This window comes from Podarcis melisellensis (assembly GCF_964234715.1).
Source record: "Podarcis melisellensis genome assembly, chromosome: 16".
Classification (NCBI taxonomy): domain Eukaryota; kingdom Metazoa; phylum Chordata; class Lepidosauria; order Squamata; family Lacertidae; genus Podarcis; species Podarcis melisellensis.
The window spans coordinates 34,911,995-34,929,034 of record NC_138533.1 but is presented as its reverse complement, the minus strand read 5'-3'; the positions used below and the strand labels follow the sequence as shown (position 1 = coordinate 34,929,034).

At 41.3% G+C, this 17,040-nt stretch overlaps 2 protein-coding genes and 1 long non-coding RNA gene across 20 annotated transcripts in view; 1 reads left to right on the top strand and 2 right to left on the bottom strand.

Moving 5' to 3' along the window:
* Positions 1–8,372, top strand: part of PIWIL1 (piwi like RNA-mediated gene silencing 1) — a 28,408-nt gene extending 20,036 nt beyond the window's left edge. For all 3 annotated transcript variants that reach the window (XM_081893308.1, XM_081893307.1, XM_081893306.1), the window contains exons 16-22: positions 365–565; positions 1,417–1,520; positions 1,778–1,848; positions 3,399–3,552; positions 3,829–3,954; positions 6,176–6,323; positions 7,977–8,372. In XM_081893308.1, the coding sequence (XP_081749434.1) occupies positions 365–565; positions 1,417–1,520; positions 1,778–1,848; positions 3,399–3,552; positions 3,829–3,954; positions 6,176–6,323; positions 7,977–8,093 (921 nt within the window). In that variant the 3' untranslated portion in view covers positions 8,094–8,372. The remainder of the gene's footprint in view (positions 1–364; positions 566–1,416; positions 1,521–1,777; positions 1,849–3,398; positions 3,553–3,828; positions 3,955–6,175; positions 6,324–7,976) is intronic.
* Positions 5,483–6,158, bottom strand: LOC309359646. The gene is made up of 2 exons (XR_014163890.1): positions 5,808–6,158; positions 5,483–5,766 (listed from the first exon to the last, which is right to left on the bottom strand). It is a non-coding gene; the product is annotated as an uncharacterized lncRNA (long non-coding RNA).
* Positions 8,373–10,583: 2,211 nt separating the features above from the next.
* RIMBP2 (RIMS binding protein 2) overlaps positions 10,584–17,040 on the bottom strand; it is a 169,164-nt gene continuing 162,707 nt past the window's right edge. For 6 of the 16 annotated variants that reach the window (XM_081893223.1, XM_081893224.1, XM_081893212.1 and 3 more), the window contains 3 exons: positions 16,636–16,707; positions 14,650–14,784; positions 10,584–12,249 (listed from right to left, as the gene is read on the bottom strand). In XM_081893223.1, the coding sequence (XP_081749349.1) occupies positions 12,058–12,249; positions 14,650–14,784; positions 16,636–16,707 (399 nt within the window). In that variant the 3' untranslated portion in view covers positions 10,584–12,057. Of the gene's footprint in view, positions 14,785–16,635; positions 16,708–17,040 lie in introns of all 16 variants that reach the window. The other 10 variants (XM_081893219.1, XM_081893217.1, XM_081893221.1 and 7 more) reach the window with 4 other exon arrangements.

Below are 17,040 nucleotides of genomic sequence, written 5' to 3'. Positions count from 1 at the left end.
TTGGGTCTATGTGTGCTGCACCAAGGACTTAAGATGTACAGATTCCTTGTTATCTGGTACAATGTGGGAGCCTAGGATGATGGAGGTTTCCAGACCCATCATCAATAGGCAGGTTACAGAGTGCATTGCAGAAACCTGTCATTCCATATTTTGGGCTGTGCATGCTGAGCATTCCTGGTCATTCCATCCAGTTGTGGAAGGCCACCATTGTGGTCCTACACATCAGTATGCTGCTGGGAGACGTGCAGGTTGGCCAGCTGGCCCTAGTTACGTAGCACACCGTAGCTTGAGCATGCCAGAAGATAGAAAAATTTTCAATAGTAATTGTGATATATTGAAGTTTTTCTTTCATATTTTTTTAAAGGTCGTTTGCCTCCTCTCCAGTAACCGTAAAGACAAGTACGATGCAATCAAGAAATACTTGTGTACCGATTGCCCCACTCCAAGCCAATGTGTGCTCGCTCGGACATTGAGTAAACCCCAGACAGTAATGGCCATAGCCACAAAAATTGCTTTACAGATGAACTGTAAAATGGGTGGGGAGCTCTGGAGTGTTGAGATACCAGTAAGTAGTTCTTTTCAAGTATAATTGTTTACTTCATTCCATTTGTTAGCATTGTCAAATACCTGCACATAAATACCGAATGTGCTTAGATTGGCTTATGAAGTTTTATTCTTTAACCCAATTTCTTCATAATCCCACTTGACTCTTCCTGTTAACTTTGTGATCTGTTTAACCTAGCTTCTTGCTTTGTTTCTCTACTATCAGGATAAAAAGGTACTGGGGAGTTGCCTGAAACAGCCCACACAGTAACAAAGGCTGGAATTGATTTGGGATTGCAGTTTAAAAGCTTGTACTCCCTAAGTGCTAGCACCATGTGAAAGAGAGAAAAAGGAAGAACTGTAGAAGTGTCTTCTCCCCATTCCCCCTGCCCAAATGCACTTGTTTGCCTTCGAAGCATGCATACCTTAGAACACAGCTCACATTGGCTCAGTATTCGTTCAAAGCCACAGCACATCCATACTAAAAAACCCTTCAGTTGCTAATAAATACTTACTTGTAGACTGAATAAGAAGCTTTGGTTTTGTGTAGAAACCTTCAAATATGATACTCGCCTTAATGGACTTACGACAGTCACTGTAAACACATCAGCAAATTCTACTATTAGTAGTAGGTGATATTGGAAGGAATTTTTTTTATCTTATTTTATTTATTTTATATCGGTAGATTGAGATTGGGTCAGACTAATAGGAATTTAAGAGGATATACAACTAGCTAGTACTGTGCCCTTTGAGATCTGAGTATGATTCTTGAATAGCTCCCATAACTATTTAGTACAAAAGCTAATTTTAATATATTGGAAACTTGGATTTTTGAGTTTGTAGCTCACTCTGTTTCTCTTAATATTTTTCAAGCTGAAACAACTCATGATTGTGGGAATTGACTGTTACCATGACACCACAGCTGGCCGGAGGTCAATTGCAGGATTTGTTGCAAGTCTGAATCAGGGAATGACACGGTAAAAATCTGAAGTTGTTGTTTTTTTAATTGCAGCACTTTGTTTTTTAGTTTTCTTTATGAAAAGGCAATTTATCGGAGAAATCAAAAGTATTAATTGAACTTTCTCAGCTGCCTGGCTTGTGCTCTACACACTTTACTTTGTAATAAAGTCAAATTCTGTTGTTATACAGAGAGAGACTTCAGGTACTTGGCTGCTGTCACAGTAATGACGAGGAAAATTTATTTTGTCTGAAACATTTTCTTTTCTCACAACAGTTGGTATTCACGCTGTGTCCTTCAAGATCGTGGACAAGAACTTGTAGATGGACTTAAAGTATGCTTGCAAGGTATACTTAAGAACTGCTGTGTGTCATTTTCCCTATTTCTTTTTTTTTAAGAGACTGATGAATTGGTAACTATGGGTCTGATCAGGTTTGCCAAGCTGTTTGTAAAGACCTGCCCAGCCCCATGCCCCAATCTGCTGATGGTGCCTTTGGTGGCACAACCAATAGCCCACTACTCTTGAAAACAAGTCAGAGCACTCCACTCCACACTCAGTGGCAGCTGGGAATTGTTTATCCTTGTTTCATGCAGTTTTCCTAATGCAAATACAACTGGGAGTGGGGTGGGGATGGTGTAAATCAGGCATAGGCAAACTCTGGCCCTCCAGATGTTTGGGACTACAATTCTCATCATCCCTAGCTAACAGGACCAATGGTCAGGGATTATGGGAATTGTAGTCCCAAACATCTGGCGGGCCAGAGTTTGCCTATGCCTGGTGAAAATAAAGCTTATCTTTCTGTTAATAAATGGATACTTTTGAATTCCATTACCTTCACTGGGAGAGATGAGCACATATTTTGCCCTCACAAATATCAGTAGGACTTGGTGTTTTGTCTTCTATTGGGTCATGCCCAAATATTTTTTAAAATTTACACAAACTGGAGTGCTAAGTATATTGGTTAAGATGAAACTTAAAAAGCACTCCTTTTTAAAAAGCACTTAAAAATGCTGTCCGTACCTTCTCAAAATCATTTCTCCTGCATATTCCCCATCTTACTTTAATGGCACATGTTAATTTATCATTAATAGATATATCCCAGACTTCTTTATACCATTCTTCCATTTTATATTCATCTTGCCCCTTCCACTTCCTAGCTATAATAATTCGTGTAGCTGTCAATAAATTTGCGAGCAAGTCCTTCATAGCCTACGAACCTTCCACCCAATGTAAATTGATAATAATGCAACTTCTGAACTTTCAGTCAGCTTTAACCCCCATGATTTCTGTTATCTCTTTAAACACCCTTTGCCAAAAAAATGTACATATTTATACCCCCACCACAGTTTCCTGGCATCCCCTCCAACATAACACCAAATATTCCTTGTTTATTTGATTTAATCTGACTGGTATTAAATACCATCTCCAACCTAATTTATAATAAATTTCTTTTACTCTTATAGACAACATTTTCAACGTACATTTCTTCCATATCTCCCCCCAGCTTTGACTATCTGCCCTGTTGTCTACTTTCCCCACACCTCTTTTAATTGATCTTCTTGATCCTTCCATTTCTACTAATATTTTATAAATTAAAAGTAATCCTTTAACCAGGCAAATTGCTATATAAAAAACTGATTTATAACAAGCTTGCTTATAAAATTCAATTTAATGGGAAGTTGTCTTAGCAGGGTTGACAGTTAATTTATTACTGTGAAAAAGATAAATTGCTTCCGTTCAAAACACAAGAGTGTGAAGGAAACCAGTTTTACTAAGCTTGACATTTGGAGGGAGGGGCTATAAACAGTCAGACTGCTTTTTAAATTTAATGGCGTGTTGGCGGCCAAAGGGAATAACATTAGTAGTAAATTGATGCACTGATGTTTTCTCCTAAAGCTGCTTTAAGGACTTGGTATACCTACAACAACCACATGCCTTCTCGCATTATTGTGTATCGAGATGGTGTTGGAGATGGTCAACTGAAAACCTTGGTTAACTATGAAGTTCCTCAATTTCTGGAGTGCTTGAAAGCTGTTGGGCAGGACTACAAGTAAGTTAAGTGATCCGACATGATCATGTCATGGTTAATCACATGCAGTGGCTCCATAAAACGTAAGCTTGGTGATGCCATCTGGCATACCTGAATATCAAATGGGTAAATGAGATGGCTTTATTGAACCACTTCTCATTGGTCTAGCATAGCCTTCCACTACCTGGTAAAAGTGTTTCTGTTGTACTTAATTGCCACCATATTAGAGTAGGTTTCTTAACGTACTGTTTTATTTCAAAGTAGTAACTGTATATAAACTTATGTGATCTTCTCAAGTCCCAAACTAACAGTGATAGTGGTGAAGAAGCGTGTGAATACAAGATTCTTTGCTCAGCTTGGTGGAAGACTTCAGAATCCACCTCCTGGCACAGTTATTGATTTGGAAGTTACCAGACCAGAATGGTAAGTTGCATATGGAAGATAATTGAGCTGTTGTCTGGATTGCTTTTGCCAAATCCTTGTTAATAACCAGTATTCTTGCTATGGTTCTTGACTGGGAAATAGCCAATTCTTCTGTGGATGCCAGAGGTCTCCAAGTAGGCCGTGTTCTCGGCCTTGCAGTTCAGAGGCAACAAACACCCAGAACTTCAACAGAAGACTTTTCCCTTCTTGTTGAGGATCATTGTTTCCTTTCTTGGCTCAGAACAATATCCTTTCTGGAGTTTCCCTCTCTATTGCTATTCTTTACCTTGTACTTTTCTTCTCCTTGCCCACCTTTGAAAAAAACAAAATCCCTTTAAATTTTTAAATTTTGCTTTCTTTCCTTTCTTTTCCTCTGTGCTTTTTTCTGGGCCTGAAGTCAGAAGCTCTTTTAACATAGAGCAGACAAGGGAAGCATAAGCTGCATTTTAAGCAAGGGGTAGCACTTAGCAGTAGTCATAGCCGGCAGCCATAATTGTGGGATATTCATTGCCATTTTGAGAACTCAGGGAGCTGGGCGAAGGTCCTTCCTCCCATGCTGGAGGCTTTTGTCGCGTGTGATGGCATGCCTGCTTCATTCACTGCCTCTTCACCCGTTACACCAAGGCTGAACACTTCCATGGCTGTGGAGGAGCAAAGGCAAGGCCGCACATTATCCCACCATTGCTCCGTGCATGGCAAGTTCCCTCCTCATTTCAGCCACTGCAGAGTTAGGGAGACCCAGGAGCTGCTTTCTTCTATGGACTCCAGCACAGTGGGCAAGAGAACTGACTTTGTTGATCTATGTGGCCTATTAATCTCTCAGAGGAAAATCTCCTTCCCCCACAATCTCAGCAACTTGCTCCTGGGGCCAAACTGCTTCAGGCTTGCCAGGGAGTCTCAGCCCAGTCTGTTTCTGAACCCACAAGTGGTGCCTTTGGCACAGTTGACATTACATCAGGTCTTCTTGCCACCACAATCTGCTCTCCATATACAGTATATTTTTCCTTCTGGTCTCCTCCCTGTCTTGCTGTAACAAGTTTGCTATAATTCAGCACACTGCACCTGAACTTTCCCTTCCTCCTTTCATGCCTCAACCTAGTGCTCCTTAGGACCTGCTCCCTGCACTACTGCCTTCTAAATGTACCTTAGATGGCACAAGGGCTCCTTTCAGGAAGCTAGAGAGCAAGCAGGAGTGAAAGATGCTGCCTCTCATCCCATGAGACAACTAAGTATTGAGTGATGAGATTCTGGAAGTAATCTGGGATCCTCTGTACATCCACAGTGAAATACAGTTTATTGTAAACAATTGTTACTTCTGTGTGAGAAGGTATCCTTGTATGAATGAATACAATGGATTACTCCTCTGACTTGTATTTACCTTGAGTGGACTTCAGATGAAGGTGCTAAATCAAAGGGTGCACTTTGGAAGGCACCCAACAATTCTAGATACTTGCTAGATACACACTGTTTGGTATAGATTAAGCAAAACCTAGGAAAGTGTGTGCATGGTTCTTTTTTTGTCGGGGGTGGGGGGGTGGGGGGAGAGAGGTCATTCATTATGCCACTTTTCATTCAAATGAATTACAAAGCAGCTTAAACTGTAAATAACCTGAACATTACAAATACAGAATCATAGAATAACAAGTCATCAGTTAAACAATTGCAATCTATAAAACACTATTAACAAAGCAACTAAAAAATAAGTTGAACATCACAATGAAGGCAAAGTCATATTATGTGATTAATAAATCAATACAGCACTTATAATCTCTAAAAATATTAAAAACAGTAGCAAAATAGCAACCAAAAAAACTAACTAAGCAACCAAAAAACAAACTAAGCAACCAAAAAACAAACTAAGCAATGTTAAATTCATGCACACACATTCCCCATCCCTATACCTCATAATCTTTCTTTCTGTTCAGCTCATTAAAAGACACACAATGCCTGTGGCAGCTACTCCTCTGAAGGTTCCTCAGGCTGGAGGTGGGGTGAAACCCAACCACACACTGATGGCAAACAGTCTCCCCCCCCCTCACAGTTCCTTCTTCTAGAAACAGCTCCCTTACAAAGGCTCTTAAGGCTGAAGGGTGGGGCAAAGCAGGTGGAATAAGCCATTGCCTGATGGCTAGCACAAAGTTTCTCCCCGCATAGCATGTGTTCCTTAACTTCCACTTGTCTGGAATTCCATTCTGAATTGTAATTTTTTTTCTATTAAAAGGTATGATTTCTTTATTGTGAGTCAGTCTGTGAGAACTGGCAGTGTTGCACCAACCCACTACAATGTAATCTATGACAATAGTGCGCTGAAGCCGGACTACATGCAGAGGCTAACATACAAGCTCTGCCACATGTATTACAACTGGCCAGTAAGTATATGTACAATAAATATACTTCACTCTCAGCAGATGATGATTTCCTCAAATGAGTTAACTCCTCCCAGGTCCTCTCCTCTAATAAGCAGGGTTCCTGCAAATCAGGTTCAGAATCTTTGCTCTGGACGCTTGGGGAGGAGTAACTTTCCACTTTTAGTTCTGTTCTGCTTTGCTCCAATACATTTGGGAACAGATGTGAGTTCCAACAAAAAGCTTGTTGTGGGCTCCTCTGCCCACAATCATCCATTCGGAGTAGAAAGAGAATTGGTAATGCAACTTGGTTTTTGTAAGGCTTATTAGTATTTCTGCCTGCTAGTTGATTCCTTAAGAATCAATAAAATTCTAAATGGGGTGGGGTGGGGAGGCAGAAATACAGGGCAGAGGGTATCCAAATTGGTAAGTAGACAAGCAAACTAGCTGAATTTGCTTACATGTTCCCTTACTGTGCATGCTGCTTTTGATTAACACATTTGTCTGTGTCTGAAGCAGAAAACTGGCTTGAAGAAGCCCACCAAACTATAATTGCATCCTGTTGAGGTGACCCTTCACGTCATAAGACAGTTTCCTTAAAAGCCTGGTAGAATCATGCATGTGGCTCCATTCTGTTCTGCTCCTCCCACCCAGTGCAACTCAAATGAGTCTTATAATCTAATCTGAACCCAGAGAAAGCTGCATAGGGATCTCCATAGCACGTCAGAGATACTTTGATGGCTAAACTGCAGTACAGTGGTGCCTCGCAAGACGAAATTAATCCGTTCCGTGAGGCTCTTCGTATAGCGGTTTTTTCATCTTGCGAAGCAAGCCCATTGACAGCTTAGCGGATTAGCGCTACAGCTGTCAAGCGGCTTCCAGCGATCAGCTGTTATGCGGCTTATCAGCGGAACAGCTGATAAGCGGCTTAGCGGCTTAAGAAAAGGGTGAAAAAAGCAAAAAAAAACCCGCAGGGGGATGCAAGATTTTTTTCGTCTTGCGAAGCAACCCCATAGGGGAATTCGTTTTGCGAAGCGCCTCCAAAACGAAAAACCCTTTCGTCTAGCGGGTTTTTCGTCTTGCGAGGCGTTCGTCTTGCGGGGCACCACTGTATAAGACTAGCCTATTGTGACATGCAAACTAGCTCAGAAATCCTGTTATGGGTGGCTTTGATAGATTGAATGCCACTAATGAGAATGTATTAAATTCTGTTTACTTGCAGAACCTCACACAGGGGCCATCACAAAATCATATTACCCAGCATCAGTAGTACATTGTAGCCATGAGCATAAATCCATTGGGACCAAACGGCATTTCTCATTAAGAAGCTCCTTTGAAAGTAAAACATTTCTCCCGTCATTCTTTTGAGAGGAGACATGAGAGACTTGGTCCCACCTCTCTGCCACATTCTCAATAGAATATTGAGATTCTTGTTGATTTTTAACTTCTGTTGGTGAGGGCAACAGAAAGGAGATTTCTGGGTAGATTTCCATTAAGGAGGAATGGAGGAGGCAGCTTAAATGAGATACACATTTTAATGATAATTGTGCTATCTTAGGCCCTGTCTCTTCATCATATTTGTACTTTGAAAGTGCAACTTTTAGTTTGTGATGTGCCTAGGAGGAGGGCACCAGCTTGCTGTACCTGCCTCCTGTAATGTGTGTGTTTTCTCCATAGGGGGTTATTAGAGTTCCTGCTCCCTGCCAATATGCCCACAAGCTGGCTTTCCTTGTGGGTCAGAGCATACACAGGGAACCTAACTTGTCGCTGTCAGAGAATCTCTATTACTTGTGATCTTACAGGAGAGGATGAAGAACAGTATGGGAAGATAACTTGTATCGTAGACATTTTCCTCCCCTTTAGAGATGTCTTGAATGTGGAGCTTAAAAAAACAAACGCCTGTTTCATCATGCTATGCTGTTTCACTTAGTATTATGTCAAGCTATTACTTGTGACTTCAGCAAGATGAATTTTTAGTTAATGTTTTGTTTGATAAAGTGTACTTGGTTTTTTGAACATGGTTCTTGCTAACAAACCATATATTTCCATTTCAATAAACTGTTAACACATTAATCTGAATTTATTGGTACTTCTCATTCTGGAGGGTGAGTGAACACAGTAAGCTTAAATAGAAGACCAAGTCCTCAATTGTTTCTTCATTAAATAGTAAAGGTAAAGGAACCCCTGACCATTAGGTCCATTCGTGGCCGACTCTGGGGTTGCGGCGCTCATCTCGCTTTATTAGCCGAGGGAGCCGGCGTACAGCTTCTGGGTCATGTGGCCAACATGACTAAGCCGCTTCTGGAGAACCAGAGCAGCACACGGAAACGCCGTTTACCTTCCCGCTGGAGCGGTACCTGTTTATCTACTTGCACTTTAATGAGCTTTCAAACTGCTAGGTTGGCAGGAGCTGGGACCCGAGCAACAGGAGCTCACCCCATCACGGGGATTCAAACCGCCAACCTTCTGATTGCCAGGTCCTAGGCTCTGTGGTTTAACCCACAGCACCACCCGCATCCCCATTAAATAATTGGGGTCTTCATTAAATAAATGGGGTCAATTAAAATATGTCGTGGGCACAAGGTTTGTCTTGTATGTGTAGTGTTGGAAAGCCATCCAACCTGTTTTGGAGCCATTCTGTTTTTAACAGATCCAATTTACATCCAAATAGCAAGTCAGATTGGACAAGCAAAAGTTCCGCTCTTCCCCATTAACATATATAATGGAAAATATTAACATCTTTAGATGTTACTGCAGCTATAACTTTCTTTTTCATGGAAATTGTAGGCAAAAGAGCCCCCTCCAGAACAGATTTAGCCTACCAAGTTGTAGCTGGGCAGGGTGGTTCAGCCTCAGACCAAGTGAGCAGTACTTTGACACAGAACCTGCAGGCAATATTGTTAAAGTTTGCATTATGGTTATGTTGTTTATGTATAAATATACAACTAATAGTACGAATATTTGTTAAATTGAATACACAAGCGCAGGGTACCTGACAAATTAGTAGATGCAAAGCCTGGAAATGCGGAAAAACACAGGAATCTTGGGTTAAGTGTGCGATCTTTGGCAAGGGGGAGATTTAAAGAGCCTTATGTCCATCTAAAACCAGGAGCCTATGTTTGTTCTTCCCCACGAGGCAGGCTTTTCCACAACTACCTACCCAGATAGCCCCAAATCTCTGCTGTTTCTCCCTACCCTACTGATTCACCCCTGGTCCCCAGGCCGGCCCTTGACCTACACACCCCAAAGACCATGAGTGCCCCCCAACTAAGCAGCAGCAATGCCAGGTCTCTGCTGCTCCCGGGACCTGGAGGTGGCTCTCCCCCCTAGCCCTACACTCTGTCCTTCCTGGCACTGGTGGGCAGGGGGTAGTGCCAGGTTTAGGGCAGCACAACTGGGTCCCCCATACTGGGCACCAAGCCAAAGGACACCTAAAATCTGGCAGCACATGCCAGGCTTTGGATAAGACACAGTCCTAGAGCCCTCCCACCTCCTTTCCACATCTGGAGGAGCACCCCGGGAGCCACTTCCAGTTCCCTGCCCTGCCAGGTGCCTTGTGGGCTCCGTGTTGGACCACCTTGCTCCAGGGGATTTATTTCTGAGTAGGTGTTGTGAACGGCAAGGTCAAAGTAAAATAATGCATGTCTACTCTGTAGTAAACGCCATTTAGTTCAATTGATTTATTTCTGCTGTTTCAGCCAGCCAACAAACAGCAGCTACTGGCTTAGCTTGTGGACAGTGATTACGTCTGCTTTACCTTTATGCGTAATGTCCGTTTGGAATGCCTACAGTTGGAGGGCAGTACATAGGTGTGGAGGAAAATGGTCCCTAGCCCTTGATGGGTGGGAATTACTTACCTGACTGTTTGTTCATTGGATGTATACACATGCATCCAGGCTTGCTCCTTCAAGAAAGACTGAAAATGGATTATTGAGAGACTTGTTTGAGGGATTTCATTCATGATTTGGGGGGGGGGTGGTGTAGTTCTACTAAGAGAGCTGGGGTGCATGGCAATCTGTCTATACCGAAATCTTTTGATCAGGCATAGGCAAACTTGGCCCTCCGGATGTTTTGGGACTACAACTCCCATCATCCCTCACCACAGATCCTGGTAGCTAGGGATGATGGGAGTTGTAGTCCTAAAAAAAATCTGGAGGGCCAAGTTTGCCTGTGCCTGCTCTTGATGCTCTGAAAAAGAGAGACTGGGCTCTTCGGGGTTTCTGAATCCTTGAAGAGCTTGCCGCCTTCCTAACTTTGTCAATAAAGAGGCAACAAAGACAAACCTACAAAATATCAAATTTATTTATATAAAATATTTTACACATGAACAACTGTACACATGCACACGCCCACACAATACTTTACCACAAATTTAGGCCAGTATTTTTCTTTTAATTTCATAAATCTAGCACACTAGATTATTTTACAAGAATTTACATTATATTTCTTTGAAGACACAATGGGGAAAAGCTTTGATCATTCATATTATAAACCTTCCATCAATTACAAAAAGAAAGGCAGTCTGAAAAGTATGTATAAACAGTAAAAAGAATTTACAAATGGACAAGTTACAAAAGAGTAACAGCCAAATATGCCTGCCATCAACTACATAGGGCTTTTTAAAATCTTTAAATCTTTTTTCCCCCTCCCAAACCACAATGCCAATATTAGGACATAGTATGTAGTGGCAAACGTAGCAATCTTTATCTGTTTTAGTAACTTCTTGCTGGCGATGGTCAGTGAATAACACAACTTTCTCATTGTAGTACTTCCTCACTTTTGTGTCTAGCATACTTCTGAGATCAGTACCAAAAAAATGGTGTCCAGCTCGACTGCATTGCAAGATACTTTATTTTTTTAGAAAAATTATCTGGCTGTTGGAATACCAAAACCTTTACTGGTGCCAGGACCTACAGAAATATATATATATATTTAAAATGGCTTGACTGTGCATTCTCTGAATATTTTTTTATGCAGTAAATCTGGCTTTTGATGTACTTGAGAGGTTGACTAGCAGAACTCGTACAGATGTTTAAGAATGCATCTTTGCACAACACTTTCAGACTCCCAGGAATTACATTGGACATTGAACGGAGTCCGCAACACCAATTACTTGATCTTTTAAAATTACCAATGTCTTGGTGAAAGATGGAAAGACAGTTGAATACACAGTACATACAAAGTATACGCTGTATAGTTTAGACAGTACAAATCATTTGTGCATTAATAAGGCAAACATCAAGGCGGAATAAACTAGGAGTTTCAAGACCATTTATGTGTAAAGTTGTGGGTAAACGGCAGAAGAGGGATCAAAGAACAAGATTTTCTTTCTCCACTTTAAGGGAGAGAAACGTACCAAAATGTATCCAAAGTTGGTAGCTGGAAGAGAGTTGCCTTGTCATGAGATGGTTGGTTCTCGTGATGTTCCTCAATCCCTTCAGTCTTCCCTTTATATATATATTTAAAATGCATGTTGGCAACACTGTGCTTTTTTAGTAAGAATGCCACGTTGATTTTTTTCCCCCTCCCTCCCCTCCTTGCCATCTGATTTAAGGAACTTGACACCAAACCAGTCAGAGATGTTTCTGCTGATGTCGGAATGTGCTAGGAAATGGCCAGGTTCTCTATAGAAAGAGGTTCAGAATAGTCATGAAAGCCCTAGTTTGTTTTTTTTGAAGTTTTTAATCATTTTATTTTGTTAAGAAAAAATAAAATACATAGATCTGAAGCTTTATAGGTTGTCCAGATGAGCACGAAATCATTTCACTGCACCAAGCTTTTTCAGAAGTTTCTTCCCTTTGGAAATCAGCCCCTTTTTCTTTTTCGAGGACAGTTCCCTGCCTCGCCCGGGACTACCAGAACCCACAGATGACGTAGGTGACCCCGTATGGAGATGGACTGTGGGGGATGGTGCTCTCCTTGGTGATGTACCTGTATTCTCAGGAGGAACCTAGTAGGTACATTGTTACAGTTTACTGAATGAAAGCCAAACAACAAGAAAGTCGGTAACATTTTTTGTTAATTTTTTTTTTTTTTGGACAATCCATTTTTTTCCCTTTAAAGTATGCCACACAACAGATTTAGCTAATTTACCAAAGTAGTGAGAAAAAAAACAGCATATACAGCTGAAGGGTTGAATTTGTGGGGTTTTTTTTGTTTTCGTAAAATAAATTGCACTGCTTATTTTAACCGGGTGACTCAGAACTGGATTTTGGCCCAAATTAAAATTGCCTTTTCACATTGCGGTACTCTTGGTGACCCTGAGCACGTGAGAAAATTGCACTAAGTACTACAAATGCCAAGTTCTATATATACACCAGCCAGTTTCCACAGGGAATCGCCAGTTGTGGAGATAATATAATCAGAGGCCTTTTCCCCCCTTTAATTTTTGAGATCCATTGGACACTTTTTTTTTTTTAAGAAAAGCAATACTGTATATACATATTTTATAAGATGGCACACTGGTTGAAAGAAAAAAAGCTAAAATGAACCTTAATCATAATCAAAGAAAGCTTCCTGACCTTCGATGGTAGTAATACACACTTTTTATACAATAGGATTTCTTGTAAAATGGCTGGTACAGGGAATGCACACTTCCTTGCACAAAGTGCATTGATATGTATGAAAGTCATTCGAGAGTGAAGACTTGTGAGTGACCACACCAGTCGCAGTGCTTGCTTAATGCTTATAAGCCGGCCACCAATTCTTTCTGGCAGCTATGACACTTGCGTGGTCCCCACTGTATCCAGAAAATCTAGATCAGGCTCAGTTTAATGAACGGAATTGAAATTGAAGAGAAGAGGTCACAAGCTTACTTTGATCTCAAATCAAGGTCTTTGTCTAATGAAGAAAACAAAAAAGAACCACTTCGTAGAAGCACCCCCAACGTACACCTGAAGATACCATATATATATTGAGCTCTAATGCATTCATTCATGGGTTTGAGCTGCATGTCTATGTCAACTGTTATTGCATTGATAAACCAAAGAGCCGCCGAGTGCTTTGCAAACATGGGTGTAGGACTGTGCTATTGGAGAGTTTGCATCATTATTATTATTTATTGAATGATGACTATGGAGAAGATACTGCCATAGGCAAACTTGGGGTATCATTGACCAGCAGAGGAACTTTTAAGGCAAACAGTTGAAGCAGATATTTGAGGTTAATGTGTTCTCAGATACAACCATACCCCTTTCTTTTTATCTACCATACTGATCTGCTTACAGTGTTAAACTTATCATTCAAGGGTGGGTCTGTTTTGTGCTTTTACCCCCCTCCCTCTCCTGGAGGTGGGGGGCTTTCCTCCCAGATTGGCTAACAATGCAATATGCAGCTTCTCTTTGGAATTAGACACTAGGAACACTTTTTTATGCAAACAAACAATACGTCCAGTAAGAAATATGTTCCAAATGTTAAAACTTTTTTTTTTTAAGAACATGAGCCCTGAATACAAGGAGGAAGAAAACAGTGAGATAAGTCAATTCTGCTGACATTTTATGACTATATAGACCCTAGAAGTTGAGAATTTATTTTTTTTAGAAAAATAAAAAGGAGAGGGGAAAAAGTACATCGAAGGAAAGTCTGCAACCAACCAGGGCTAATGGTTTTGGAGACATATTTCTCTCTCTGCACATTTAGGTGCTAAGACGGCTGCATTAGATAATGCCAGCTAGCTTGAATTGATATTTTTACTGGTATCTTCAGTTGCTCACTTACGTGAAGGCTACATTGCCTTTTTTTAAGGTGTGAAATGAACACTCTTCTTCTGTTCCCAAGCAGATGAGCAAAGAAATAAAAATATACATAAAATATAATATATAAAAACTGCAGTGATGAGAGAAGACAGAAGTGAGATACTACACATGAATACTTTTCAGAGATGGGCACCTTTGTGGGATACTTGCTGGCAGTGGGGTTGGGGTGAGGATTTTGAATGGTTTGAGTTTATGGTCTATGCAAGCTTGCTGGAGCATGTCCCTTCCCTCCCCCCCCACCCCCTTGTTCTGTGTTGCATTTAACACTATAGCATACCTATATTCTGCAGCTGTTAAATAATTGCAAGGCAGGAAAATGCTTGAAAAGCTAAGCTTGCATTGCAATGAACCAAACACAAAACGAATGGTTCGTAGCTAAATGCTCGTGATACTATTATACACACTAGTGGAAGAACAAGTTATTTCTGTGTTTATTGGCATTTCCCCCGCAGCATGTCCTAAAAACAAAAAAATGGATTTTAAAAATGTTGACAGATGATACTCATAACTAAATCTGATATGAAATATGGGGGGGGGGGAGGAAACAGAACCAAAAAAATAAATAAATGTGTTTTTGTTTTTCAATGCTTGCTTACCCTTTTTGCTTTCGTACGTATTGGCGTATCTTGAGTATATCGTGCTGGGGCATCAGACAAGTAGACGTCTACATCATCAGGCACTTCTTCAAGAAAGTTTGAAGGAACCAAACCCTTCTGGCCATTAAGTTCGCCCTAGAATGTAAGCGGGTGAGGTGGGAAGTGATAATCCATATTAAAGAAAAAAATCCGCAAATTCCAAAAATGGTTTCCAAAATAGCTGACAGACAGTCAGGTTTACAAGGTCAAAGACACGGACCAAAAGGGAAATGTACTGGGAGGGTGTGAGAAGCAAGGAAAGGTAGGTATTGGTTGTTAGTTACAAGTAGGGATACATGAATCTGACCTTTTCGGTTTCCCATTTTCCCCAGTGTTAAGCCCAGTTCTCCACATTTCTGCATTGGTTTGCATTTTTTTTTAAGTCCTCGTGAAAATCCAGCATTTTGGTATGCCATTCTTGCAATAGATACTTCCCTTTTTTGCATTTTATGAGCATCTTTGCTCGTATATACATTTTAATTTTCATGGACTCTTAAGAGTTGGAAAGGACCCAAGAGGTATCTAGTGCAATCCTCTGCAAGTCAGGAATCTCAACTAAAGCATCTATAACAGGATATTAATTCATTTTGTTAGAGGACTGCGTAGCAAAATTTGAAAAAGTGTACTTTTGATTCGTGGGTTGTTTCAGGAACTGTGAAGTAGGTAGGTTCATATGAAAACATAAACCAAACCTACTTTCCCTCCCAGCCCTAATTTCAAATTGTAATGACCAGCTGGCATGGAGTGTTCCTGCTTCCCTTTTTCCTTGATCCCCCAGTGATAAACTAGCAAACCTTAGTTAGAATCAAGGTTTTCAGAGCCATGTGAACCATTAACACTACTTTCTCACTGATGAGCAAACCACAGTGAATCACAGAAGATCCATATGAAAAGGGAAATAATATAGAAAGTTAAAAGCGGCAGATGATCAAATGGGTAGATTACTGAAGTACCGTGACTAACTCACTAGTTTGCTACTCTACCTAGAAGCTACTTCTCTAGGATATGTATCCCCTTGTGTAAATATCAGACCTTGGCTCAGTGTGCACCTCCAAATTCAGGGTTGTGTATATACTGAGATCCTCCTAATTGCTGGATCCAGCAAAATCACTTCCAAATTCCTGAAACAACCATGCTAGTTTCCTGGTAATGGGCCAATAAGGGAACAAAAGAGGTGGACCTGTGTCAGAGGACAAATGGGTGGCTGCCGCAACTAGGATAGTTAAAAGGACAGTGGAGAGTAGTTGATGTGAGCTGGAAGCAAAGTAGCAAGCTGGGAAGCAGGAGAGAGTGCCATGATTGCTTTCTGTTTGAATCCAAGGCTGCGGGCTCTGGGAAAAACAAGACCTTTTTGGGGTGCTGATGTGAACCTCTCCATCATAGGCTCAGGTTGTATATATGTGTAAATAAACCACATATCCTAGAGATGCCATGTTCTCTGCTCTGCCTCATCCCAAAGGAAGCAAACCCTGGGGAATCTCAGGGAACCAAGACACAGATCTAAGGAGCAGGGCCTCTCTAGTTTTGGGATCCACCATGTGGGATGCCTTCCGCCAAGGAGGCTTCTCAAGCAAGCCCTGAAAGTTGGGTCATTCAGGGCACCAGGCTGAAACTTGGCTCTTTTATTAGACCTGACTGAGTAGGTGTGTTTGCTGTCCTCTGGTATTTGCAGCTGTTTCCACTCTGTTCTACGGGTTCCTGCTGGATTTGAACTGTAGAGGCGGTGCTTCTTGTTTTTGTATCTGGGGCCTTGATTGTAAAAAGAGCCTAACTAGTCTGCTCTTGCTGGTGTATAGAAAGGCAGGCTTGGCTCTCTGGTTCCAGGGGCAAAGAAAAAGAAAAAAAGGCTGTTCTTGGCTTGCAACGCCCTGAGGGTTTGCAGCCAATGAACGGACGCGATACCGCAACTGGAACAGAGTAGTGGAAAGAAATAAACAGGACACTTACATAATAAAAGCCATCTTCATCAATTTCTCCAATGACTGTTATAATGTCTCCTGTACAAAATGTTAGCTCAGCCTGTGGAAAGAGAATAAAGGACGGCATCACCAGGTTTTGCAAAGCAGGGTTCAGTTTTTGATACTGCGTCAAGGATCGTTTCTTTCCATATGAACCTGCCCAGACCCTGAGATCATCTTCTGGGACCCTACTTTGTGTGCTGCCTCCTTGAGAGGTCCAGAGGGTGGCAACACAAGAACGGACCTTCTCTGCAGGGGCTTCCCCGTTTGTGGAATGCTCTCCCCAGAGAAGTTTGCCTGGCGCCTTCATTATACACCTTTAGGCACCAGGCAAAAACGTTCCTTTTTAACCAGGCCTTTGGTTGACCTGATCAACATCCCATACCCTTTTAAA